The 25,721-nt window shown below is 43.4% G+C and overlaps 4 protein-coding genes and 2 long non-coding RNA genes across 12 annotated transcripts in view; 2 read left to right on the top strand and 4 right to left on the bottom strand.

Annotated features, from left to right (window-relative positions):
• Positions 1-6,447, bottom strand: part of dusp29 (dual specificity phosphatase 29) — a 19,054-nt gene extending 12,607 nt beyond the window's left edge. The window contains exons 1-3 of the mRNA XM_046853212.1: positions 6,383-6,447; positions 5,206-5,342; positions 4,004-4,227 (exon numbers count right to left, since the gene is read on the bottom strand). Of these exons, the coding sequence (XP_046709168.1) occupies positions 4,004-4,227; positions 5,206-5,324 (343 nt within the window). The 5' untranslated portion in view covers positions 5,325-5,342; positions 6,383-6,447. The remainder of the gene's footprint in view (positions 1-4,003; positions 4,228-5,205; positions 5,343-6,382) is intronic.
• On the top strand, positions 512-1,542 carry LOC124388530. Its single transcript, XR_006926436.1, has 2 exons — positions 512-1,353; positions 1,476-1,542. It is a non-coding gene; the product is annotated as an uncharacterized LOC124388530 (long non-coding RNA).
• Positions 2,864-24,000, top strand: LOC124388527. 2 transcript variants are annotated; one of them, XR_006926433.1, is made up of 5 exons: positions 2,864-2,992; positions 7,200-7,275; positions 8,427-8,540; positions 22,796-22,909; positions 23,876-24,000. It is a non-coding gene; the product is annotated as an uncharacterized LOC124388527 (long non-coding RNA). The 2 variants fall into 2 exon arrangements; XR_006926432.1 differs by lacking the exons at positions 2,864-2,992; positions 7,200-7,275; positions 8,427-8,540 and adding an exon at positions 21,494-21,899 and having other exon boundaries at positions 22,764-22,909.
• Positions 8,024-11,949, bottom strand: LOC124388515 (dual specificity phosphatase 29-like). Of its 3 annotated transcripts, none has more exons than XM_046853216.1 (3): positions 9,088-11,949; positions 8,731-8,948; positions 8,024-8,605 (listed from the first exon to the last, which is right to left on the bottom strand). In XM_046853216.1, exons 1-3 carry the CDS (start codon positions 9,228-9,230, stop codon positions 8,406-8,408), a joined length of 561 nt encoding a protein of 186 aa, XP_046709172.1. In that variant the 5' UTR covers positions 9,231-11,949; the 3' UTR covers positions 8,024-8,405. The 3 variants fall into 3 exon arrangements, with proteins under 3 accessions (XP_046709172.1, XP_046709173.1, XP_046709174.1); XM_046853217.1 differs by having other exon boundaries at positions 8,024-8,602; XM_046853218.1 differs by having other exon boundaries at positions 9,084-9,208.
• Positions 11,960-21,436, bottom strand: LOC124388509 (dual specificity protein phosphatase 13-like). 4 transcript variants are annotated; one of them, XM_046853207.1, is made up of 4 exons: positions 16,067-16,973; positions 13,190-13,352; positions 12,477-12,697; positions 11,960-12,327 (listed from the first exon to the last, which is right to left on the bottom strand). In XM_046853207.1, the coding sequence occupies exons 2-4, from the start codon at positions 13,342-13,344 to the stop codon at positions 12,125-12,127; spliced, it is 579 nt and encodes a 192-aa protein (XP_046709163.1). In that variant the 5' UTR covers positions 13,345-13,352; positions 16,067-16,973; the 3' UTR covers positions 11,960-12,124. The 4 variants fall into 4 exon arrangements, with proteins under 4 accessions (XP_046709163.1, XP_046709160.1, XP_046709164.1 ...); XM_046853208.1 differs by lacking the exons at positions 12,477-12,697; positions 13,190-13,352; positions 16,067-16,973 and adding exons at positions 20,376-20,596; positions 20,763-20,925; positions 21,343-21,436 and having other exon boundaries at positions 11,961-12,327; XM_046853204.1 differs by lacking the exons at positions 13,190-13,352; positions 16,067-16,973 and adding an exon at positions 20,763-21,280.
• LOC124388516 (dual specificity protein phosphatase 13-like) overlaps positions 21,922-25,721 on the bottom strand; it is a 5,274-nt gene continuing 1,474 nt past the window's right edge. The window contains exons 2-3 of the mRNA XM_046853219.1: positions 23,867-24,084; positions 21,922-22,971 (exon numbers count right to left, since the gene is read on the bottom strand). Coding sequence (XP_046709175.1) covers positions 22,760-22,971; positions 23,867-24,084 — 430 coding nt within the window. The 3' untranslated portion in view covers positions 21,922-22,759. The remainder of the gene's footprint in view (positions 22,972-23,866; positions 24,085-25,721) is intronic.

The raw sequence follows: 25,721 nt of genomic DNA, 5'->3' as shown, positions 1-25,721 counted from the left end.
CTTTTATCCGCCAGTGTGTCATCTGCCGCAGACTCCGCAAGGCTCGGAGGGTCAGAGAATGAGCGACTTACCTGCAGAACGCTTAGAGCCCTCACCACCATTCACATACTGCGGTATGGACTGTTTTGGCCCTTTGTAACTACAGAAGGCGAAAAACACACAAACGGTATGGACTTTTGTTCACATGCTTTTGCTCCCGAGCCATTCACATTGAGCTATTAGAGGACCTATCCACTGACACATTCATTAATTCACTAAGGTGTTTCATTGCTATCAGAGGTGCAATTCGCCAAATCAGATGTGACCAGGAACAAACTTTGTCGGTGCAAAAATGAGTTTAAAGCTGCCCTAAGTGAACTGGACACTGAAAGACTGAGCACTTATCTGTCTCAAAACCAGTGTGACTTTGTGATGAATGCACCCCACTCCAGTCACGCAGGCGGAGTGTGGAGCGCCAGATAAGGACTGTCAGAAGTGTGTTGAATACTACTCTGTCACTGGCGTGGTAGACTAAATGATGCTTCACTACGGACTTTATTTTATGAAGCTATGACCATAGTTAACAGTCGCCCGCTGACTGTAGACAACCTTAACAACCCTGACAGCTTGGAACCACTTACCCCTAACCACCTGCTTCACATGAAATCCAGCACAACTCTGCCCCCACCTGGTACCTTTCCAAAGGAGGACCTCTATGGAGCAAAGAGATGGCGTCGTGTGCAGTTTTTGACTGAACAGTTTTGGTGCAGGTGGAGGCGTGAATATTTGCACAACATTATTGCTAGGCAGCGCTGGCACTTACCAAAAAGGAATATAACAGAAGGTGACATTGTGTTGGACATTGATGAACTGTCACCCAGAGGTGAATGGAAACTTGCCAGAGTCCTGGAGACTGTTAAAGGCAAGGACGGACTCGTGAGACGAGTGAAAATCTCCGTTGGAGATAAAAAACTGAATAACAAGGGTCAACGCAGTAGTAAGCTTTCTATTGTGGAGCGTCCTGTGCAAAAGTTAATTCTGATATTAGAATGTTCATAAACTAATTAGGAGAAATGGTTATTTGTTGTTGAAAATTCTCCGTCGTGGTTATACTGATATAACAAAACGCATAATTTTGTGGGAGTGTAAATAACCATCAGTATATTTTGTAGGAAATGTGTTTGTCTTTTATTTTTTGAAATTCTAAAGTGCAATGTTTTGACTTCGGGTGTTAAGCTTCGCGCTTTGTGTTTAGGTTCGAGTGGAGCGCGCGCTCGGGTTAGTGCAGTTTTAGTATAACGATAGCGTTCATCGACACTGGATGTTATAATATATGTGTAATTCATGCTTGCAGCCCCTCAGAAGAGGCAAAAGGTATGTTCAATAGCGTGACAAATGCATATTTCGTCTGTTAATGTGTACGTTTTGCACAAATGTAAAGCTAGCGGATTTTGAACCGTGTTAGCTAATAAATCGTGTGTTTATGTAAATTGCAGCTCTTACGTTGGTGATATGGTGAACGGAAAAGGTTTAACAAAGGATTAAAGCATCATAAAACCATCAGTAAAGGTTTCATCTCTGTCTTGGGGGGCATGCTACAGTAAGTGTAGTGTGAGTGTAGTGGGCGTAGTGAGTGTATTGTAAGTGTAGTGTGAGTGAAGTGAGTGTAGTGTGAGTGTAGTGAGTGTATTGTAAGTGTAGTGTGAGTAAAGTGAGTGTAGTGAGTGTATTGTGAGTGTAGTGTGAGTGAAGTGAGTGTGGTTTGAGTGTAGTGAGGTGTATTGTAAGTGTAGTGTGAGTAAAGTGAGTGTAGTGAGTGTGTGTGAGTGTGGTGTGAGTGAAGTGAGTGTGGTTTGAGTGTAGTGAGTGTATTGTAAGTGTAGTGTGAGTGTAGTGTGAGTAAAGTGAGTGTAGTGAGTGTATTGTGAGTGTAGTGAGTGTATTGTAAGTGTGGTGTGAGTGTAGTGGGCATAGTGAGTGTATTGTAAGTGTAGTGTGAGTGAAGTGAGTGTTGTTTGAGTGTATTGTAAGTGTAGTGTGAGTGTAGTGGGCGTGGTGAGTGTATTGTAAGTGTAGTGTGAGTGAAGTGAGTGTAGTTTGAGTGTAGTGAGTGTATTGTAAGTGTAGTATAAATGAAGTGAGTGTAGTTTGAGTGTTTTGTAAGTGTAGTGTGAGTGAAGTAAGTGTAGTTTGAGTGTAGTGAGTGTATTGTAAGTGTGGTGTGAGTGAAGTGAGTGTATTGTAAGTGTAGTGTGAGTAAAGTGAGTGTATTGTAAGTGTAGTGTGAGTGAAGTGAGTGTAGTTTAAGTGTAGTGAGTGTATTGTGAGTGTAGTGAGTGTATTGTGAGTGTAGCGTGAGTGAAGTGAGTGTGGTTTGAGTGTAGTGAGTGTATTGTGAGTGTAGTGTGAATGTGGTGAGTGTATTGTGAGTGTAGTGAGTGTATTGTGAGTGTGGCGTGAGTGAAGTGAGTGTAGGTTTGAGTGTAGTGAGTGTATTGTGAGTGTAGTGTGAGTGAAGTGAGTGTAGTTTGAGTGTATTGTAAGTGTAGTGTGAGTGTAGTGGGTGTAGTGAGTGAAGTGAGTGTATTGTGAGTGTAGTGAGTGTATTGTGAGTGTAGCGTGAGTGAAGTGAGTGTAGTTTGAGTGTAGTGAGTGTATTGTAAGTGTAGTGTGCGGGAAGTGAGTGTAGTGTGAGTGTAGTGTGAGTGTGGTGAGTGTATTGTGAGTGTAGTGTGAGTGTAGTGAGTTTAGTTTGAGTGTAGTGAGTGTAGTTTGAGTGTATTGTAAGTGTAAATAACCATCAGTATATTTTGTAGGAAATGTGTTTGTCTTTTATTTTTTGAAATTCTAAAGTGCAATGTTTTGACTTCCGGTGTTAAGCTTAGCTTTGTGTTTAGGTTCGAGTGGGCGCGCTCGGGTTAGTGCAGTTTTAGTATAACGATAGCGTTCATCGACACTGGATGTTATAATATATGTGTAATTTATGCTTGCAGCCCCTCAGAAGAGGCAAAAGGTATGTTCAATAGCGTGACAAATGCATATTTCGTCTGTTAATGTGTACGTTTGCACAAATGTAAAGCTAGCGGATTTTGAACCGTGTTAGCTAATAAATCGTGTGTTTATGTAAATTGCAGCTCTTACGTTGGTGATATGGTGAACGGAAAAGGTTTAACAAAGGATTAAAGCATCATAAAACCATCAGTAAAGGTTTCATCTCTGTCTTGGGGGGCATGCTACAGTAAGTGTAGTGTGAGTGTAGTGGGCGTAGTGAGTGTATTGTAAGTGTAGTGTGAGTGAAGTGAGTGTAGTGTGAGTGTAGTGAGTGTATTGTAAGTGTAGTGAGTAAAGTGAGTGTAGTGAGTGTATTGTGAGTGTAGTGTGAGTGAAGTGAGTGTAGTTTGAGTGTAGTGAGTGTATTGTAAGTGTAGTGTGAGTAAAGTGAGTGTAGTGAGTGTATTGTGAGTGTAGTGTGAGTGAAGTGAGTGTAGTTTGAGTGTAGTGAGTGTATTGTAAGTGTGGTGTGAGTGTGGTGTGAGTAAAGTGAGTGTAGTGAGTGTATTGTGAGTGTAGTGAGTGTATTGTAAGTGTAGTGTGAGTGAAGTGAGTGTAGTTTGAGTGTAGTGAGTGTATTGTAAGTGTAGTGTGCGTGAAGTGAGTGTAGTGTGAGTGTAGTGGGTGTAGTGAGTGTGTGTGAGTGTGGTGCGAGTGTAGTGAGTGTGGTTTGAGTGTAGTGGGTGTAGTGAGTGTAGTGAGTGTGGTTTGAGTGTAGTGGGTGTAGTGAGTGAAGTGAGTGTGGTTTGAGTGTAGTGAGTGTATTGTAAGTGTAGTGTGCATGAAGTGAGTGTAGTGTGAGTGTAGTGGGTGTAGTGAGTGTATTGTGAGTGTAGTGTGAGTGTAGTGAGTTTAGTTTGAGTGTAGTGAGTGTAGTTTGAGTGTAGTGAGTGTAGTTTGAGTGTAGTGAGTGTTGTTTGAGTGTAGTGAGTGTATTGTGAGTGTAGTGAGTGTATTGTGTGAAGTGTCTTACTTTGGGAGTTGCTCAGGACGTGTCTCATATACTCAGCAGAAGTGAAGAAGTGCACACTGATGTTGAATGAAGGAATGTCTTCTGCCTTAATGCCGTAGTACTCTATGTCCATGTTGCTATAGTAACCAGCTCCAGTACACACACTGTTCCTCTCACCCTCAGCAGCATTTAGAACATGAGTCACACCAAGTTTCTGTAAGCTATAACGGTCCCGTGCTGTCTGCCTGTTTTGAACACACACACACACACACACACACACACACACACAATGAATATACCTGCGTATTTGCCCTTAGTCAATTGCTTTTCACTTGTCTTCAAGGACATGAGAGTCTACTTAAATTTAATCCAACGTCTGAAGGTCTACATATGAAGGACTTTCAACAACAACTGTGTCCTAATTTTTCATTTTATTTTTGAAGGTGTTCAATAGATTTGGAGTTCTATCATTTTTACAATTAAAATTATAATTGGATTCTAGTCAGAAAATGTTTTTGGTTAATCTAAAGAACATGGAGCATGTCTCTGTGTTGAAGGACACCAATTTCCACAATGTTTTCTCTATCTAAGGCAAATGATTGTTAGATATGAGGAACATGAGATTCTTTGTCATGGGCAGTGAAGGCCACATTCTGGACTAAAGCAATAATTGGTAGACTTGCTTGTATAGTGTTTTTATGAGACAGCAATGTCCCCATCCTGGACAGCACAGGCAACTGACAGACCATCATGGCAGATTATCGTTGAAAGTTCCAGGGCTGTTCCTCAGAGGAAAATGCATAGATTCTAGACAAAGGAGACAAATGGTTGAAGATGTCTACCTTCTTCAATTGAGATGATGTTCACTGTTCAGACTAAAATGTTATTAGTAAGTTTAAAGTAGCATGATATTTTTCCTTCACTTGAACTAGCAGACCCAAACCAGTTCCAGCCCCAGCCCCTGTGCACAAAGCCAGCTCCATGAAGATCTGCTTTACATGGTTTGAAGTGGAAGATCTCCTGCTATACAACTCCAACACTACTAAACACCTTTTGGGATGATGACTACACCCCAGGCCTTCTCACCTTCACATAGCGATCTTATGCTCAGAAAATTTCTTCTGCAGATCACTGATTTATTACTGCTGGATTTCTTGCCAATGCTGGACTGATGTGGATTGATATATTTTGATTTTTAAGTGAAAGGTGTGTTGTGTACTCACTCATCTCCTATGAAGATGTTGGGCCACACTTCGTTGACGTGTGTGTACGCTACAGTGCCGCGTGATAGCAGCTTCTCCAGCTCATAGTTACTGGGTGTCACATATTCACGAGATGCCATTATTCCTCTGGATCACAACTGATAAAGAACAGTTACAAGTGTGAAGGGACGTGAGCATTCTGTACAACCTTCTGTACAACCTTCTGTACAACCTTCTATTGCCTACAGGTTGAAATAAAGGGGGTGTGACCTGTGCATTTGTCAATCCTAATAAAGGAGGTGTGGCTTGTGTGCCTGTCAATCCCTATAAAGGAGGTGTGACTTGTGTGCCTGTCAATCCTTTTAACGGAGGTGTGGCTTGTGTGCTTGTCAATCCTAATAAAGGAGGTGTGGCCTGTGCAACTGTCAATCCTAATAAAGGAGGTGTGGCCTGTGTGCCTGTCAATCCCTATAAAGGAGGTGTGGCTTATGTGCCTGTCAATCCTTTTAACGGAGGTGTGGCCTGTGCATCTGTCAATCCTAATAAAGGAGGTGTGGCCTGTGTGCTTGTTAATCCTAATAAAGGAGGTGTGGCCTGTGTGCCTGTCAATACTAATAAAGGAGGTATGGCCTGTGCATCTGTCAATCCTAATAAAGGAGGTGTGGCCTGTATGCCTGTCAATACTAATAAAGGAGATGTGGCCTGTCAATCCTAATAAAGGAGGTGTGGCTTGTGTGCTTGTAAATCCTAATAAAGGAGGTGTGGCCTGTGTGCCTGTCAATACTAATAAAGGAGGTGTGGCCTGTGCATCTGTCAATCCTAATAAAGGAGGTGTGGCCTGTATGCCTGTCAATACTAATAAAGGAGATGTGGCCTGTCAATCCTAATAAAGGAGGTGTGGCTTGTGTGCTTGTAAATCCTAATAAAGGAGGTGTGGCCTGTGTGCCTGTCAATCCTAATAAAGGAGGCGTGGCTTGTGTGCTTGTCAATCCTAATAAAGGAGGTGTGAAAAACTGTTCAACACGTCATGATAAATCTGGAAAGGCATGAAAACATTTCTATGAGTTTTTCTCCTACTCCTAGTTACTAACGGAAGGTTGGGGGGGGGAGTATAAGTTGTAATGTTTGTCCTGTTTGAACTACATTGTTTTTTAGTAAAAATGAGTCACTTTTAAAAGCTGAACATGCCAGAACTTACCATCGATGCCTCTAGAAGCTTTCAGTTTCGCCTTGTCTTTGTGCAGCTCTGAAAGCTGAAGACAGACTGTGTGTGTGTGTGTGTGTGTGTGTGTGTGTGTATAAAACCACAGTTAACTGCTTTAGTCTGGGAATGGAGTCAGGTTCAGTCTATTTATAGAACTCTTGGACTCTCCATACCCTGACACACAAACACAAATGATTCAGATCTTCACTACTGATAGTGTTCAACAGTGTTAGTGTTAGAACAAGGTCAATCAATGATTTACCAGTTTTAGTCGTAATACATTAAAAGTTTGCTGAGGTATAAACGTACTTCCTGTTTGGTGGCGTTACTATAATATTGCAGATAAACAACCTTTCTTCAGCTACTTTACTGGATAGATACATACACCAAACTGTGTGTGAAGGTAACAGAGACTGAACTTTATCACTCTCTTTATAAAGTTCATTAAACTCATACAAAGTGTTCTATGGTTTTTGAAGCACTGACCCTGAAGACTCCAGCCATAAACCATAACTTAATATCAAACTAATTTTTATGATCACTGTGAACAAGCTGTTACTAAAGCAACAATAACGCTATAAATTATTCTGCAGAGCTATAGAAGTTATAGACCATCTTCCGACCAATCACATTGGAGGACTTAACAGCACTGTTGTGTACAATAAGGTCATTCTGGGGGTCTGTGTAAGTGGAAGTGTGTAGTTTTTGTACGAGTGATGGTTTAAACTCTCAAGGAATAAAATCATGGTATAGTGATGAAAGTCCGTCGCTGATGCAAATCCAGCTGTGTGTTTTTAATCAACCAATGCAGATAAATCCAGTAAAAGATGGTCAATGAACAGTTGGACACTGAACCAGGCTGTGATCAAATACAGCATCGCACAAAAGTAAGTGCACCCCTCACATTTCAGCAAACATTTTATTATAATCTTATGAAGGAACAAACGAAATGAAACCTGTATATATTTTAGAGTATCAGTGTGCAGCTGTGTATCAGTACAGATTTACTGTCCTCTTAAAATAACTCATTATACAGACATTACTGTCTAAATAACTTACAACTAAAGTGAGTACACCCTCAGTGAACATGTCTAAACTGTGTCCAAAGTGTGAATATTGTGTGTGAGGACATCGTTATCCAGCACTGCTTTAATCCTCCTGGGCATGGAATTTAGCAGAGCTGCACAGGTTGTTGCTGGGATCCTCTTCCACTCCTCCATAATGACGTCACAGTGCTATAACCATGCAAAGCCTCATGTTCTATTCATCATGTTTATGTGTTTGTTTGCTTGTCAGAACCAGACAAATTTGCATATCTTGCATTAGAGCAGTTAAAATGTGGTGCTTTGAGTCGATTCTCTCACACTGACCACTGGATGTTCTGGACCTCATGGTAAAGAGTCTCTGAGGATGTGAGAAGTAGGTTGTTGATCTCCACAAAGATGCCGAGGCTGCAAGAAGATCAGTAACATCCTGAAACTGAGTTACAGTACAGTGTTCAGGGTCATACAGAGGTTTTCCAACACGGGTTCCACTCGGAACAGACCTCACAAGGGTCCATCAAAGCAGTCGAGTCCTCGTGCTGTGCGTCAGGTGCAGAAGTTGCTTTAAAAAACAGACACATGAGTGCTGCAGCATTGCTTTAGAGGTTGCAGGAGCAGAAGATCCACTTGTCAGTGCTCAGACCGTACGCCACACACCTCAACAAGTCGGTCTGCAGGCCGTCGTCCCAGAAGAAGCCTCTTCTAAAGCTGTCCACAAGAAAACGCTCAAACAGTTGTTGAGGACAACCTGTCCAAGAGAACAACATGTCCTTCTCATGACGTTGCTATGTCCTTCTCATAAGCTTATGTCCTTATGAGCTTGTTGCATCTCTCTTATGAGCTTGTTATGTCCTTCTAATGAGCTTATGTCCTTCTTTTGAGCTTTTTATATCCATCTTATGAGCTTGTTATATAATTCTTATGAGCTGGTTATTTTCTACTTATGAGCTTTTTGCATCCATCCTTATTCCTGTCTATATCTCTTTCCTTTGCAGTCTTGCATCCAGCTCTCGTAACTGCTCCAGAAATCCGACATTGGGCAGAATGTTCCGGTAACCTCGCACCGCCGTGATAGCCTCAGCCACTGTTAGTCGTTTGTGGATCATAAGGTATGCTAACACTAGCGTAGCCGAGCGGCTAACTCCCCGAGCACAGTGCACTAACACTTTACCTGCTGAAGATAACACACCCACACGCACACACACACACACACACACACACACACACACACCACTTAAAATAAACAACATATAAGCAAACAGATTTAGTTTTAGTAGATGCTTAGCGTGATGTCCTTACAGTCCTGGCTGAGAGCCGTGTGTATGAAATCAGCGGTCGTCTGGAAGAACATAGACAGGTTGAAGTCTCTGCTGTCTGGAGCCTCTACGCCATGATACTGGATGTGGGCATGGGAGTAAAAGGCGAAGCCTGTGTTGATGTGGGTGGGGCCATGTGCAGCATTCACTACATGAGTCACTTTCAGAGTGTTTAGCAGTGTCAGGTCCGTCGCTGTGCGTCTGCCAAAAAAAACACACATTCGTTTTACTCACTCACATCATCATGCTAAACACATAGCTGTTAGCATCTAAATTAATTGTTAGCAACATTAGCACCATTAGCCTTATTGCACATATTTTCAAAGTGCTTTGTACCTACGCATCAGAGATGATGATATTAGGCCAGACTTCATTAAATGGGCCTGAAGGGTGGCGGTGTTTGAGCAGAATGTCCAGTAGGATGCAGGTGGGTGGAGTTTCATACCCAGACTCCACAGTTTCATTCGCTGTTCCTCTTTCCATTACACAGAATGTGATTGGTCAGAGCCAGTGTAGTTGTGTATTTATCTATAAAAATGATGTGTCTTTGACTAATTATTGTCTGGATTGATCTTCATGCGTTCGGTAACACGCACGTGTGTGTGTGTGTGTGTGTGTGTGTGTGTGTGTGTGTGTGTGTGTGTGGTATTTACACTGACACTATTCTGAGCCTTATGATATATTTAAACCTCAGCGTAAGATGAGAGTGAGAGTGGGAGGAGCTAAACACTTTGTAAAAGTAATTGCTTTTACTTGCATGTCACTGCTGAATTCCTGATTCCTTGAGTGGGCGGGGCTAATATCTAATTGACAGGTTAGTTTTCCCAGAGTTGGAAAAAAAAGTGAAACTTCCAGTGTTGGATTAGATGAAACACCCAGAAGTGGGTGGGGTTGTGTTTAAAATGGGCACATCTGGAGTGGGTGGAGAAATAACACAAAGGGAGGAGTTAGTGTGACTGTGTTCTGATTGGTTCTGCTGTGTTTGTATTAGACATACTCTTTTAATTTGCCTGCCTGTTGGCTCTGGGTTTCCTTGTTCCTATTGGCTCTGCTGTTTCAATCTGTGTTCCTATTGGCTCTGCTGTTTTATATTCCAATCCTATTGGCTCTGCTATTTCATACTTAGTTCTTTTTGGCTCTCTGTTTCATACCTTGTTCCTATTTGTGCTGCTGTTTCATATCGTGACCTTATTACCTGTGCTGTTTCATATTGCATTACTGTTAGCTTTGTTGCTTCATTCTATTTTTCTATTAGCTGTGTTGTTTCACATTGCGTTCTTATTGGCTGTGCTGTTTTAAACTTAGCTCCTATTTTCTCTGCTGTTTTATACTGTGTGTCATGGTCTTCCCTGTTTGCAGCGTGCACTTCCGGTTTTGCGATGTGTACTTCCAGGTCTGTGGCCATTTTGGGTTTTTTCCCGCACAGCCTGGTATTAAAGGACCCTAATTAATCTCCCTCTCTGCCAGATTATCTCATAGCAAGCCAAGGTGGTGTATGTGATACCGTTCCTGACAGGAAAGGCCCTGCCAGTCCACCTTCTTTTCTTCTTTTTATGCCTTCTTGGAGGAGTTCCACAAGATCTTCGATACTAAATACTAGATACTAGATACTTTCACACCCCGGCAGGATGCTGCACGGTCACTTCTCTTTCCCACCCAGGTAGTCTCTCAAGTGCCGATTACGCTGTGGATTTCTGCACAGACGCCATCGACAGTGATTGCGACCGCACTGCTTTGTACGCTTTTATGCCTTCCTGTGAGGCCTTGCTATGGAGGTGAAGGATGAGCTAGGGCACATGGCAGCCTGATGCCCAGCAAAAGGCAGGGCTCGCTGTTAAGGAGGGAGCCCATGTAGAGCCAACCACTGCTTGTCTCCTCCAAACCACTTCTAAAAGTACAAATCTGCATGGGAGACCAGACCCATGAATTGGCGGTGTTCGTGGACTTCGGAGCAGACTTGGTATTCCTGGATAAGAACCTGGCCCACCAATCGAGACTGAGACGCTGCCAGCCCCCCTGAAGGTCCGGGCCTTAGACGGGCACAACCTTTACCAGGCGTTTTGCTCGAACAAGTCCCACTGCTTGTTACAATCTCAGAACAACCGGATTGGCTCTTCTTCCTGATCATACCCTTGTCCCATGCTCGTGTCATCCTTGGTTTTCCCTGACTCTGGCAACACAACCCACATCTAGATTGGAACAGTCTTAGAATGGGGGGTGCCCTGCCAGACCCGCTGCCTCTCCCCAACCGGCCCTGCACCTGTCCCTCTGCGTCATGAGCTTCAACCTGATCTCAGCTCTATTCTGGCGGTCTACCATGACCTGGGGGCCGTCTTCAGCAATGTCAAAGCATCCTCCCTGCCACCACACAGGTCATACAACTTTGCTATTGACCTGCTGCCTGGAACCACTTCTCCTCGTGTACATTTGTCAAGCTGGCCAGGAGTGGCGTCATTGGCTTGAAGGGACCAAGGTGCCATTCATGTTTTTCATCACCGCAATCTGGAGTACCTGCAGTCGGCCAAATGCCTGAACCCTTGTCAGGCTCGCTGGGGGCTTTTTTTATGCTTCAACTTTTCCCTAGCCTACCGTCCAGGGTCCAGGAACGGCAAACCAAATGCCCTCTCCCGAATACACTCGCCCGGTGAAGGGGACCCCCCAATGGGGGGACTCTCCCACCATTCTCCGTAACCATATGTGCTCTCCGCCTGGAGATTGAAAGGAAGATTCTGCAGGCCACTTGGGTATGCCTGTTCCAGAGGCTCTTTGTGCCTGATACCCTATTCAGCTGTGTTTTTGGACTTTTGGGGTTTTTGGAATTGTTTGTTTGGATTTGCACGGTTGTTTTTGGCTTGTGTTCTGAGTCTATTCACTTGGTTGCTCCCCAGTTTGTTTATTAAAGACTCTTATCTCTAAGCTCTCAGTCTGAGTCATGCATTTGGGTCCCTCGAGCCAGTCCCTGACACTGTGTATCTATTAGCTTTGCTCTTTCATACTTTGTTCCCATTGGCTCTGCTATTTTACACTGCATTTTTATTGGCTCTGTTGTTTTATACTGCGTTCCTATTGGATCTGCTGTTTTATACCACTAGAATGTTAGTACAAAGGAAGAGTCTAAAATAGACTGGGCAAAATTTCCAGAGCAATAAATGCAATAAATATCTGAGTGGTACTGAATATCAGAGAAGTGTGTGTGTGTGTGTGTGTGTGTGTGTGTGTGTGTGTGTGTGAGGGGTTAGGGCATTATTGTGTAGGATGTGTGAATGTAACATTTTCTGACAGCACTGCAGGTTAATATGAATGTGCTTGGTATATTACATTATCGTTGCTATAGTAACACTTCATTCACAGCATGCTGGTAAACTATTAGCATAGCACTAGGTGGCGCTGCATCGGTTCTGCAGTTGTATGTCGAGGGTGCGTAGTTGTTCCAGGAAGCCCGGGTTGGGGCAGATGTTCCTGTGTGGTGCTACAGCACTAATGGCTTCAGCAAGCGTCATCTTCTCCTCAATCATCAGGTAGGCGAGGACCAGCGTGGATGAGCGACTCAGACCCATCGCACAGTGCACAAGCACCTTACCTACAAAACACACCTACACATTACACACGTCTGTCTGTTACACAACTCACACTCGAGACACAAACCACAAGTATTACGTGTCAGCTGGCACTTTCTAGCATGAATGCTAACCAGGTTAGATTAGCGCTCTGTGCACTTCCCCTCCTCACCTCCAGGGGTGCTCACTGCACTCTTGATGAACTCAGCAGCGCTGTAGAAGTAGGCGCTGATGTCGAAGGAATGTGTGTCTGAGGCCTCCACGCCGTGGTACGTGATGTTGGTGCCACTGTAGAAACTTTCACCTGTGTTTACTTTGTATTTACCATGAGCTGCGTTCAACACGTGACTGATGTTCAGCGCCTTTAACAGGGATTTGTCTTTAGCTGCATACCTGAAACACACACACACACACACACACACACACACACACACACACACACCATAAACTCACACACACATGCACATACGATCATAGCAATTATTGCTTGTATAACGCCGTGTTCCTATTAGCTGTCCTGTATAAAGCTGTGTTCCTATTGGCTGTCCTGTATAAAGCCGTGTTCCTATTGGCTGTCCTGTATAAAGCTGTGTTCCTATTGGCTGTCCTGTATAAAGCCGAGTTCCTATTGGCTGTCCTGTATAAAGCCGTGTTTCTATTGGCTGTCCTGTATAAAGCTGTGTTCCTATTGGCTGTCCTGTATAAAGCTGTGTTCCTATTGGCTGTCCTGTATAAAGCCGTGTTCCTATTAGATGTCCTGTATAAAACTGTGTTCCTATTGGCTGTCCCTATAAAGCTGTGTTCCTATTGGCTGTCCTGTGTCACATTTGTCATTTTGATTGGATCTATTGTTTGAAGCTGCTATTGGTTATTCAGGTCTCTTACTGGTCTCCGATGTAGATTCCTGGTCTGACTTCATCAATATGTTCCCTCTTTCCTAGTTTCTTCCACATCAACATGTGAAGCTCAGAAATGGGCGGAGTCTCGTACTTGCCCTTTTCTCCCACCTGGTCAGAGAGAGAAATTCTGCTACGGCGCATTTCTGTACCTGTCAAACACACACACACACACACACACACACACACACACACACACACACACACACTGTACAGCTATTATAAGTACTATTTTGTGTTACACCACACTGCTGCTGAATGCTGAATTGTGATTGGTCAGAAGGTGTTGATTCATTTTCTATAACAGTTGTAACTCACAGGTTGACAATTTTAAAATAACAGCATTTCCTCAACACTGTTTACTTCTTATCAAAGTGTTAAGTCTGACAGAGTCCCGATTTTATATCAGAGTTTAAAATGGGACCAAGAAACTCACTTATCCGTAACGAACCGTTCCGGTACAGGGCTTTTAGTTCGGTGCACACGTGTACTGCGTGTGGAACGTAGTTATAATCTGAGTTCCCTCAGGAAAGTATTACGTTTGTTTCGTCTCCACCTTGCACTTCACGTGTCACTGTCACTACTTGATCTCCACCGAAAACACGATTTGTTTTACACATTTGCAAAATCACTACCACTTCTTATCATCGCCAACGTTTTTACGACAGTCTAGTGATATGGATTCTTTTACGTTTTATGTACAGATTCAAGAATTTCTCTTAAAAGGAGAAACTTCTAACAATTCCGCATATCAAGTGAATGAATGAATAAAAGATGGAAGGAATTTATTAATTTATTTATACAGTGAGGAAAATAAGTATTTGAACACTCTGCTATTTTGCAAGTTCTCCCACTTAGAAATCATGAAGGGGTCTGAAATTGTCATGGTGCATGTCCACTGTGAGAGACATAATCTAAAAAAAAATCCAGAAATCACAATATATGATTTTTAAACTATTTATTTGTATGATACAGCTGCAAATAAGTATTTGAACACCTGAGAAAGTCGATGTTAATATTTGGTACAGTAGCCTTTGTTTGCAATTACAGAGGTCAAACGTTTCCTGTAGTTTTTCACCAGGTTTGCACACACTGCAGGAGGATTTTGGCCTCCTCCACACAGATCTTCTCTAGATCAGTCAGGTTTCTGGCCTGTCGCTGAGAAACACGGAGATTGAGCTCCCTCCAAAGATTCTCTATTGGGTTTAGGTCTGGAGACTGGCTAGGCCACGCCAGAACCTTGATATGCTTCTTACAGAGCCACTCCTTAGTTATCCTGGCTGTGTGCTTGGTCATTGTCATGTTGGAAGACCCAGCCTCGACCCATCTTCAATGCTCTAACTGAGGGAAGGAGGTTGTTCCCCAAAATCTCGCAATACATGGCCCCGGTCATCCTCTCCTTAATACAGTGCAGTCGCCCTGTCCCATGTGCAGAAAAACACCCCAAAGCATGATGCTACCACCCCATGCTTCACAGTAGGGATGGTGTTCTTGGGATGGTACTCATCATTCTTCTTCCTCCAAACACGTTTAGTGGAATTATGACCCAAAAGTTCTATTTTGGTCTCATCTGACCACATGACTTTCTCCCATGACTCCTCTGGATCATCCAAATGGTCATTGGCAAACTTAAGACGTGCCTGGACATGTGCTGGTTTAAGCAGGGGAACCTTCCGTGCCATGCATGATTTCAAACCATGACGCCTTAGTGTATTACCAACAGTAACCTTGGAAACGGTGGTCCCAGCTCTTTTCAGGTCATTGACCAGCTCCTCCTGTAGTTCTGGGCTGATTTCACCTTCCTTAGGATCATTGAGACCCCACGAGGTGAGATCTTGCATGGAGCCCCAGTCCGAGGGAGATTGACAGTCATGTTTAGCTTCTTCCATTTTCTAATGATTGCTCCAACAGTGGACCTTTTTCACCAAGCTGCTTGGCAATTTCCCGTAGCCCTTTCCAGCCTTGTGGAGGTGTACAATTTTGTCTCTAGTGTCTTTGGACAGCTCTTTGGTCTTGGCCATGTTAGTAGTTGGATTCTTACTGATTGTATGGGGTGGACAGGTGTCTTTATGCAGCTAACGACCTCAGACAGGTGCATCTAATTTAGGATAATAAATGTAGTGGTGGTGGACATTTTAAAGGCAGACTAACAGGTCTTTGAGGGTCAGAATTCTAGCTGATAGACAGGTGTTCAAATACTTATTTGCAGCTGTATCATACAAATAAATAGTTTAAAAATCATATATGGTGATTTCTGGATTTTTTTTTTTAGATTATGTCTCTCACAGTGGACATGCACCTACGATGACAATTTCAGACCCCTCCATGATTTCTAAGTGGGAGAACTTGCAAAATAGCAGGGTGTTCAAATACTTATTTTCCTTACTGTAGATTAACTGAATGAAAATAAATAAAAATGAGAAATTATTATGTTGTGTGGTTCTTAAATGCAGACATTTGTTAAAGTATCCTAAAATAAGTAGAAGAGTCAAGTAAAAAAATATCTTTAGAAAATCAAATATTAAATGTAAAGAACACATTTTATTTAATCACTTTAATTAGTGCCTATTTAATTGATTACATGTGATTCAAATAGTTTTAAAGAATTTTGAAATGTTAATGTTCACAAAGGTTAATAATAAACAACAAAATTATTAAAAAAACAACAAAGAATTTATGTTTTCCACCCCCTTCCATACCGAAATTGAACTGAACCATGACTTAAAAACCGAGGTACATACCGAACTGTTAATTTTGTGTACTGTTACATGCCTAATAGCTAGTGTTAGCTAGTTACAGTAGCAAACCATTACATTATCATTACATTGTGTGTGTGTGTGTGTGTGAGATATATATAGAGATTTACCTGATTTTAAAATCCAGATAACTTTATTAAAATGAACTCCATTCCCATGCAAACTGCACGTCAAAGCTGACCATGTGTGTGTGTGTGTGTGTGTGTCTGTGTGTGTGTGTGGAGTTATTTATAAATTCATGCTCTCTCATTACTACCTACTGCAAATATCACATCACCACAATTAACTTCATATGAACAACCTGCAGTGTTTTTTTGTGTAACATCAAGACCTTAAAAACGAATCAGACGGATTCATGTCCAGGCGTATGAGCAGAAATGGGCGGGGCTTCATTATTTTGTGTGTACTGCACACTGAGCGTTCTGATGTTAATTATAAGCTCTTGTCATTGTGGGTGTGGTCATGCGTTATCATCAGAAGGTCACATGATCATCGTCAAAGCCACAGAGTGTTCAATGTCAACACGTGATGTTTTATTGCCAGGTGGTAGGTGGGGGAACTGCACGGTCTTGGACATTTTCTCTGGGCTGCCATCTCAAATCAAATTCAAATTCAAATCAAATCAAATCAAATCAAATCAAATTTCATTTGTTACATACACATACATACAGAGTACAACATGCAGTGAAATGCTTTATATGACTGTCCAACATTTAAGCATTAAAAAGGAAAAGAATTTAAGGATACACAGATGTAAAACGAGCTGGTGTTCTTCACACCACTCCTCAAACACACGCCACTTGCAGTCATAGAGAGAACGAGTGGAAGGGGCCCTGGCATTATGAATCGTGGCAATAACACGCGGGGAAGGCCCAAGGTGTTTAAATTCGCCCTCTCACGGGCCAGGCCCAGAGAGCCACCCTGTCTGTGTGAGGATGATAGATTTCCCGGTTTGCTTGGGCCAGGAGGTCCGTGCGCAACGGGAGGGGCCAAGTCTCTGCATATAGAGGAGGAATTATCTCTGCTAGCCAAGGTGCCTTGGGCCACCTGGGAGCTATTAGGATCAGAGACAACCCCTGCACTGCGACCCTAGCCAGGGTCGGGGTTATCAGGCAGAGCGGAGGGAAAGCGTAGAGCGGCATGCTGGGCCATGGATGAGCCAAAGCGTCCATGCCGAGGGGGCGTCCTCGTCCCGAAGCGAGAAGAACATAGGACAGTGGGCGTTTTCGCGCGAGGCGAAGAGATCGACGGTAGCCTGGCCGAACCTCTCCCATAGCAGCCTCACTATCTGCGGGTGGAGATGCCAGCCTCCGTAGAGCGGGTTTCCTCTCGACAGAAGGTCTGCACCCCTGTTTAAAACGCCCGGGACGTGAGTCGCCCGTAACAACAGGAAATGCCGTGTGCTCCACACCAACAACTTGTGAGCCAGAGCAGAAAGCTTAGAGGAGCACATGCCGCCTTGACGGTTGATATGTGCTACAGCTGTCGTATTGTCGCAGCGCACCAGCACATGGTGCCCCTGAAGGCGGGGCAAAAAATGCTTTAGAGCTTTCAACACAGTGAGGAGCTCCAGATAATTTATTTGGGCTGAATGAAGTGAGTTCGGCCATACACCGTTCACTGACCTGCCCTCCTGAGTGGCTCCCCACCCCGTTAAGGAGGCATCCGTTGTCACCACTTTCCGCAGCATGATCGCCCCGAGAAGGGTCCCATGCGCGTAAAATTCTGCAGCTCTCCAGTGGCGCAGCGCGGCCATGCACGCGCACGTCACCGTGACATAGCGGCAAAGATCGCGCAACGGGCTGAGATGAAGGGACAAAATCCACTTCATATAAGCTCTCATTCTCAGAAGACCCAGAGGCAAGACATGGGTAACCGAAGCCATCAGACCCTGTAATCTGAGACATGTGCGATACTGTATACGCGCTCCTTCCCTGAACCGCGCGAGACAGTTCATGAATGAAGAAATGTGCTTCTGTGACAGGCGCATGCGCATCGTAACGGAATTCAGCTCCAAACCCAAGAAAATTACCTCCTGAGCGGGAGTAAAATTGCTCTTGTTTACATTGACTCTGAAACCGAGTGCAGCGATGTGAGAGAGCACACAGGCAGTGTTTTGAATCACTTTCTCTCTTGAATCGGCTATAATAAGCCAATCGTCTATGTACGTCAGGATCCTGAATCCTGCTGATCTCAGTGGCGCAAGCCCCGCCTCCGCACACAGACAGAACGTCCTCGGACTCAGAGCGAGACCAAACGGAAGAACTGTGAATTCGTAACACACGCCTTGGTAGGCGAAACGAAGGAATTTCATGTGAGGAGGATAGATGCTTATGTGGAAAAAAGCATCGCTCAGATCGATCGAGCAAAACCAATCGTTCTGCTTTATTGAACGAATGAGAGAGCCGTGTGATAACATTCTGAAATTGTATTTCCTTAAATGTTTGTTCAACACTCTGAGATCCAGAATAGGATGGAGAGAACCGCCCTTCTTCAGGACCAGGAAATAGCGAGAGTAAAGTTGTAAAGTTGCGGACTTTACAAGTCGCCCAAGAGGCCCCCAGGTGCGCTGCGGCGACGCCTTTTTCCCCCTCCAATTCGGAGAGGACGAATTCGACACACTGCGAAGCGGGCGTATTGAGTCTGCGACGCAGGAGCTTTTTTGGGAGCGCCAGGCAATGGCTACAGTTCTCCGGGAGGTCAAGAGCTTCTTGCGCATGCTTGAGACCCATACAGACAACGCAGAAGGGATGGGCATCCCTGGCGGCGATGAGAGCACCGCACGCGGCTGGGCAGGCTCGTGATAGGTTGTCCACCGGTGTAGCCGGAGCCGCTTTAGAAAGCGCCATGAAAGAAGGTAAAAAAGGCAGGCGGGCAGCCTATAGAAAAAAAGGGGTAGCAAGCGTGGGCGACGTGAAGCTAACCTGGCTGAGGACGTGCACGTCCGGCGGAGGCTGATCAGACGATACGTCCTCCTGAAGACGAAAAAGTGCAGTCCAAGAACCAGGGAGCTGTGAGGTAGGATTGCAGAAGTCGCGAGAAGTGAATGTTAACTCAGTCTCACACACACACACACACACACACACACACACAGACACACACACACACGCGCACACACACGCAGTAATACCGGCAGAATGCAGTGACGTGCTGTTCCCAAATTGCCGCTTTGCTCTTAAAGGAGGCACAACATATTTCACCCGTTACACTGTGTAACAGACACTCTCTTTCGGTAAAGCCTGTGTAAAGTTTATTAGTTTCAGTGTAGACCTGCGGCTTATACACAATGTGCGGCTTATTTATGTTCAAAATAAAAATATTTGTAAAATTCAGTGGGTGTGGCTTATACAAGGGTGCGCTTTATAGTCCGGAAATTACGGTAATCAAAATTGAATCTTGAATCTTGAATTTATTTTTAGCAGCTGCTGTTGAGAATGAACTGAAAGTGGTAGTTCAGTGGTTAATATGTTGGACTTCTGATTGGTAGGCCATGGCTTCCCAGCTCCTCCAACTATCTGCCACTGCTGGGCCCTTGAGCAAGGCCCTTAACCCTCAATTGCTCTAACTGTATAAGTGTTAGTTTCTTTGGATAAAAGCGTCTGCCAAATGCCCTAAATGTAAATATACTCTGGATGGAGCTCTTCAGTATTAGACCCACTGGAGAGCTTGAGATGGTTCCACATCAACAATCTAAAGATTCATAAAGTTACTAAGCAACTGAACAACTTTGAGGATGGATTGGACCAATTAGTAATTAGTATAATAATGAGACTAATTAAATATTACATAAATATTAATCACTGAACAGCACCTCAACAATGATGGAACTGTAGTAAATGGCTCACTCATGGCTCACTCATGGCTCACTCATTATGGAACATTAGGGACTAATTTATGAAATTACATATTAATAATCTGTTTATTTGTGTTAAACTGCTTTGTGACAATGTCTATAATGTAGGATGAGTGAATGTAACAGTGTACAGCAGCTCTAACAGCAGTGCAGGTTTATATGGATGCTCTCGGTATATTATATTATTGTTGCTATAGCAACAATCTTTCATTCGTAAGTTAGCATGATGGTAAACTTTTAAAGTAGCACTAGGTGGCACTGTTTCAGTTCTGCAGTTGTATGTCGAGGGTGCGTAGCTGTTCCAGGAAGCCCGAGTTGGGGCAGATGTTCCTGTTTGGTGCTACAGCACTAATGGCCTCCACCAGCGTCATCTTCTCCTCGATCATCAGGTAGGCGAGGACCAGCGTGGATGAGCGACTCAGACCCATCGCACAGTGCACCAGCACCTTACCTACAAAACACAACACACATAACGCACTACACAAACACACAAAACACAACACACACTACAGGCACGTGAATGCAAGCAAGGTTAACCTAGCACTCTGTGCACTTCCCCTCCTCACCTCCAGGGGTGCTCAATGTGCTCTTGATGAACTCAGCAGCGCTGTAGAAGAAGGAACTTATGTCAAAGGACGGTGTATCGAAGGCCTCCACGCCGTGGTACGTGATGTTGGTGCCTCTGTAGAAACTTTCACCTGTGTTCACGTTGTATTTACCGTGAGCTGCGTTCAACACGTGACTGATGTTTAGTGCCTTTAACAGGGATTTGTCTTTAGCTGCATACCTGAAATACACACACACACACACACACACACACACACACACACACACACACACACACACACTTACACTTAAAGCCATGTTCCTATTGGTTCCTCTGCTTAATGCCTCATTCTGATTGGCTCCGGGTCTCTTGTTTGAAGGTGCTATTGGTTGTTCGGGGGTCTTACAGGTCTCCGATGTAGATTCCTGGTCTGACCTCATCCAGGTGGTTGCTTTTGCCAGTAAACTTCCACAGTAATCTGTTGAGCTCAGAAATGGGCGGAGTCTCGTGCTTACTTTTTTCTCCCAACTGGTCAGAGAGAGAGACTCTGCAACTGCACATTTCTCCACCTGCAGTGCGTGCACACGCGCACACACACACACACACACACACGCACACGTGCACACACATGCACACACACACACACACACACACACACACACACACACACACACACACACGCACATACAGTACACCCATTATAAGTACTATTTTGTGTTACACTGCACTGCTGAATGCCGGATTGTGATTGATTTTCTATAACAGTTGTAACTTACAGGTTGATTATTTTACAATAACTGCATTTCCTCAACACTGTTTACTTCTTATCAGTTTACAGATTCAGATTATTACATTAGAGTTTAAAATCAAACCAAGAAACTACTGCTTACATACACAGCTAGTGTTAGCCAGCACAGTACACTGTGTGTGTGTGTGTGTGTGTGTGTGTGTGTGTGTGTGTGTGTGTGTGTTAAAGAGAGATTTACCTGATTTTCTCCAGATTACATTATTGAAACAAACTCATTTCCTGAGCACACTGTGTGTGTGTGTGTGTGTTGTGTGTGTGTGTGTGTGTGTGTGTGTGTGTGTGTGTGCGCATGTGCGTGTGTGTGTGTGTGTGTGGTTATTTATAAATCTCTCCTTACATACTGCAGAGATCACATTTCCACAATTAACTGCAGATAAACAACCTGCAATGTTTTGTTGTGTAACAACCTCGAATATGTGTGTGTGTGTGTGTGTGTGTGTGTGTGTGTGTGTGTGTGTGTGTGTGCGCGCGCTAATGCTAGTAAATCTGTAGCAGTCTGTAAAAACTCCTGACATGAGATTCAGACTACAATCTTGAAAATACTCTCATACAACTATAAGTATGTGCACCCCATGACCATCTTCTTGCAGAACATCTCCTTCCAGATGTATTCCTCTTCAGTGTTGTAATGCTCTCCACTCTTCTACGAAGGCTTCAGGGTGAGGTGTGGGGTTTACGCTACATTCAGATATTCTACAAGAGCATTATTGAGATCGGACCCTGATGTTGGAGAAGGTAAGGAGTCCAGTTCATTCTAAAGGTGTTCGGTGGAGTTGAGGAGGAAGGAGCTCTGTGTAGGAGCTTCATGGAGCTCAGACCTCAGGGTTGAGGAACGTTTAGGGAATATACTTTGGGAATAATTTCATTAAACATATATATATATATATATATAAAATCCATATGAGATAATTATCCAGTCTGAATAGGGCACCAGCCAATCAGAGTCTTAGAGAGTGTCACATGACACGTTCTATACTACATCTCTTCAAATTCAATTCAATAAAGAGAAAGAAAATGAAATGTTATCAACAGTGTATATTTATTAGCTTCCAAAAATAATTAGGACATTTTATATCACCTTCAGTCACTAGTTACTGTCAGTGACCTGAAAATGACCTTCAGCAGCTTGTTGGTCCTCTGAGTAACATTAGATTCAGCTATAAATTTACTGGTGTTATCATGTGTTTCCTCAGGTTGCCTTCACCCTTTAATGTTGTATTCAACACCCCCTGTTCCACCTCTGTTTAACATTTGGAGGTGTGTGTGTGTCATTATCTGGAAAACAGGAAGATGTTCTTCACAAGAACTTGATGTTCCTTGTTTGTTTTATAAGTAGCTAGCAAGTAAAAATGACACAACCGGCTTTCATGTGGTTGTGCAACAAGTTTATATTCAGAATGTGGACAAACGTGTGTTAAAAACACGATTGGAACACAGCCTCATTTGATCCATTTGATTCATTTGATTCATTTGATCCATTTGATTCATTTGGCCCAGCTCTCCCATGTGATTGCTCCACAATCTCACACACCATGTCCTGTTACCATGTTCACATGAAGCTCTGGTGTGTGTTTGTGTGTTTGCTTGTTTGTGTGTTAGAGCAGAATGCATGTTTTGCGTTTCGTCTTCAGCTGCAGGTCGAGGTCAAGCAGCAGAGCCAGGAAGTTCCTGTTGGGGTAGATGGCTCGTTTCTGGACCAGGCGCTGGATGGCTGAGCACAGAGACATGTGCTGATACAGCATCAGGTACGCCAACACCAAGGAGGACGAGCGACTCATTCCCATAATGCAGTGCACCAGCACCTTTCCTACAAATAAAAGTAAACACAGATCAGGCTTTTTTCATTCATCGCAGCTTCAGTATAAAAAGCCTGTAGAGCCTCATTCAGATGGGTTTACCGTAATTTCCGGACTATAAAGCGCACCCATATATAAGCCTCACCCACTGAATTTGACAAAGATTTTTATTTTAAACATAAATAAGCCGCACCTGTCTATAAGCTGCACTACACTGAAACTAATGAACTTTACACAGACAGTGTCTGTTACACGGTGTAACGGGTGAAATATGTTGCGCTTCCATTAGGAGCAGAGCGGTATTTTGGGAACAGCACGTCACTGCATTTTTCCGGTATTACTGCATGTGTGGAGATCGAGGAATATGTCCTTATTATTTTCCGATGCTGATTTCTAAGTTTCTTTGACTAACCCGTAACGCTGTTGCCAAAAAAAATAAAAAAGCACGAGTTTTGGAAATCTGTCTGTGCTTATATGATTTCTGTTGTAACTGGAGTTAGTGAGCTCTCCCTTCACCCAGACTCAACGCGTTACAACGGCTTGTATCTAAACAGTAGCCCACCAAGAAAGTCATTGTTCACTGTCTTCCTCCTTCCTTTCACAACCATTTCTCTCGGGAGTTTATCTTTTGGCATCGTCGTGCCTTTAAAAAAAAACGTTTTTTTCTCCCGATGCCGTGCAGCTCAGAACACAGGTGAGGTGCGTTTTTTCGTTTCCGTGCAGAAATTTCATTGGTCTAATGTTATGGGGTTCAGTTTTTTTCCTGTTTGACCTTGTTTTTACTCTTATTAAACAATTCCCTCTTGGATTTCAAGAACATAATCTAATCTGTGAATAAGAGATCATCCTGAAAGCCACTCCCACTTTGCCTGGAAGCCCTGCCCCTCCTCCTGTATTAAATCTCACCTTCTACAGTTTTCAGGCCTCTGTGTATGAAGTCTGCAGCAGGTTTGAAGTAAACGTCCAGGTCAAAGTGAGTTGAGTCGTCCGCCGGGATTCCGCAGTAGACGAAGCTCGTGCCGTAGAACTTTTGGTCCCCGATGCTGCCGCGTTTGGAGTGGGCAGCATTCAGGATGTGTGTGATGCCCAGCTGCTGCAGTGTCGCCTGGTTCTGAGCAATTCTCCTGCAAACCGAGTGACAATCCAGCAAATCCATCACACATACGTCCTGAGGTGCAAAACTTACAGGAAACTACAGGACATTTAACTAATAATTATAACATAATAACTATAAGTAAATATATTAGGGCGGTCAATCGATTATAATATTTAATCACGATTAATGACACAAATGTCATGAGTTACTCGTGATTAATCCAACTTTGTATCAGTTCTAAATGTACTTTAATGTAATACTTTTTAAGTGTTTAATTCTCTAATCAGTGGATTTTGGTGCCGATTTTGAGACTTAGCACATCAAAACAAATGTTCAGTGATTAAAAAATGTTTTTTGTAGTTTTTTTTTAAATATCTGAGTAAAGAAACAATGTTTCGCCTCTATTATATTTATTTATTTGTATTTTTAATAAAAATGGTCAAACTGAACTGCGGCATTTTTATTCTTTTAGGTGGTTAATATATTCAGTTTAGAGTATTATAATGCATTTGACAATAAAGTGCACTTTCAGTTTTAATATGATTGAATTCACATCCAAATCAGATGAACTTTTAAACCCAGTCATTAGTTTTACACAGGTCAGGTCACTCTTAGTGTCGGTCTCAAGTCCGGATAAATGTGGAGGTTTGTGTTATGAAGGAGATCCAGCGTAAAACATCTGCCAAATGAAATATGGGGATCAGGAATCAGAATTTCATACCGGATCGGTCGAGGTCCGGGTTACCAACGACCACCACAGGTATCGTTAACAACAGGGTACTGGTGTAAATTGTGCTGCTGTTGGCTGAAGGAGGAGAAGGAGAGGAGGAAGACGTCTACAGAGACGGCAGGGAAAGGAGCAGTGCAGGAGAGTGGAGGTTCGGGTTGGTACTTTAAATGTTGGTACTATGACTGGTAAAGGGAGAGGAGCTGATATGATGGAGAGGAGAAAGGTAGATATGCTGTGTGTTCAGGAGACCAAGTGGAAAGGGAGTAAGAGCAGGAACATTGGAGGTGTTTAAACTGTTCTATCATGGTGTAGATGGAAAGAGAAATGGTGTAGGGGGGATTCTGAAGGAAGAGTACAGTAAGAGTGTAGTGGAGGTGAAGAGAGTTTCTGATAGGGTGATGATCGTGAAGCTGGAAGTTGAAGAAGTGATGATAAATGTGGTCATTAAGAAAAAGAGGTCAGACAGGAGCTCGGTGGTGGTGAAGAGTGTTTAGTGTAACATCTGGAAATAGAAAGAAAGACAAAGAGACATGGTGGTGGAATGAGGAATTGCAGGAGAGTAGAAGAAGAAAGAGGTTGGAGAAACAGAATTGGGATCGACAGAGAGATAAGAAAGGTAGGCAGGAGAACGAGGAGATGCAGCAGCAGGTGAAAAGGGGTGTGGTGAAAGCAAAGGAAAAGGCATATGAGGAGCTGTAGGAGAAGTAGGAGAACACTAAGGAAGGAGAAAAAGATTTATACCGATTGGCCAGGCAGAGGGACGAGAAGCATGGAGATGTTTAGGAGAGATGGCAGTGGTGTTTTTAACCAGGTTGTTCAACAAGATTTTGGAAAATGAGAAGATGCCTGAGGAATGCAGAAGGAGTCTGCTGGTACCGATCTTTAAGAATAAGGAAGATGTGCAGACCATCTGTGAGCAGCAGTATGGTTTCGTG

Source organism: Silurus meridionalis, chromosome 7 (assembly GCF_014805685.1).
Source record: "Silurus meridionalis isolate SWU-2019-XX chromosome 7, ASM1480568v1, whole genome shotgun sequence".
NCBI classification, from domain to species: Eukaryota; Metazoa; Chordata; class Actinopteri; order Siluriformes; family Siluridae; genus Silurus; species Silurus meridionalis.
Note: the sequence above shows the minus strand (reverse complement) of the source record. Positions and strands in the feature narration are given on the sequence as shown.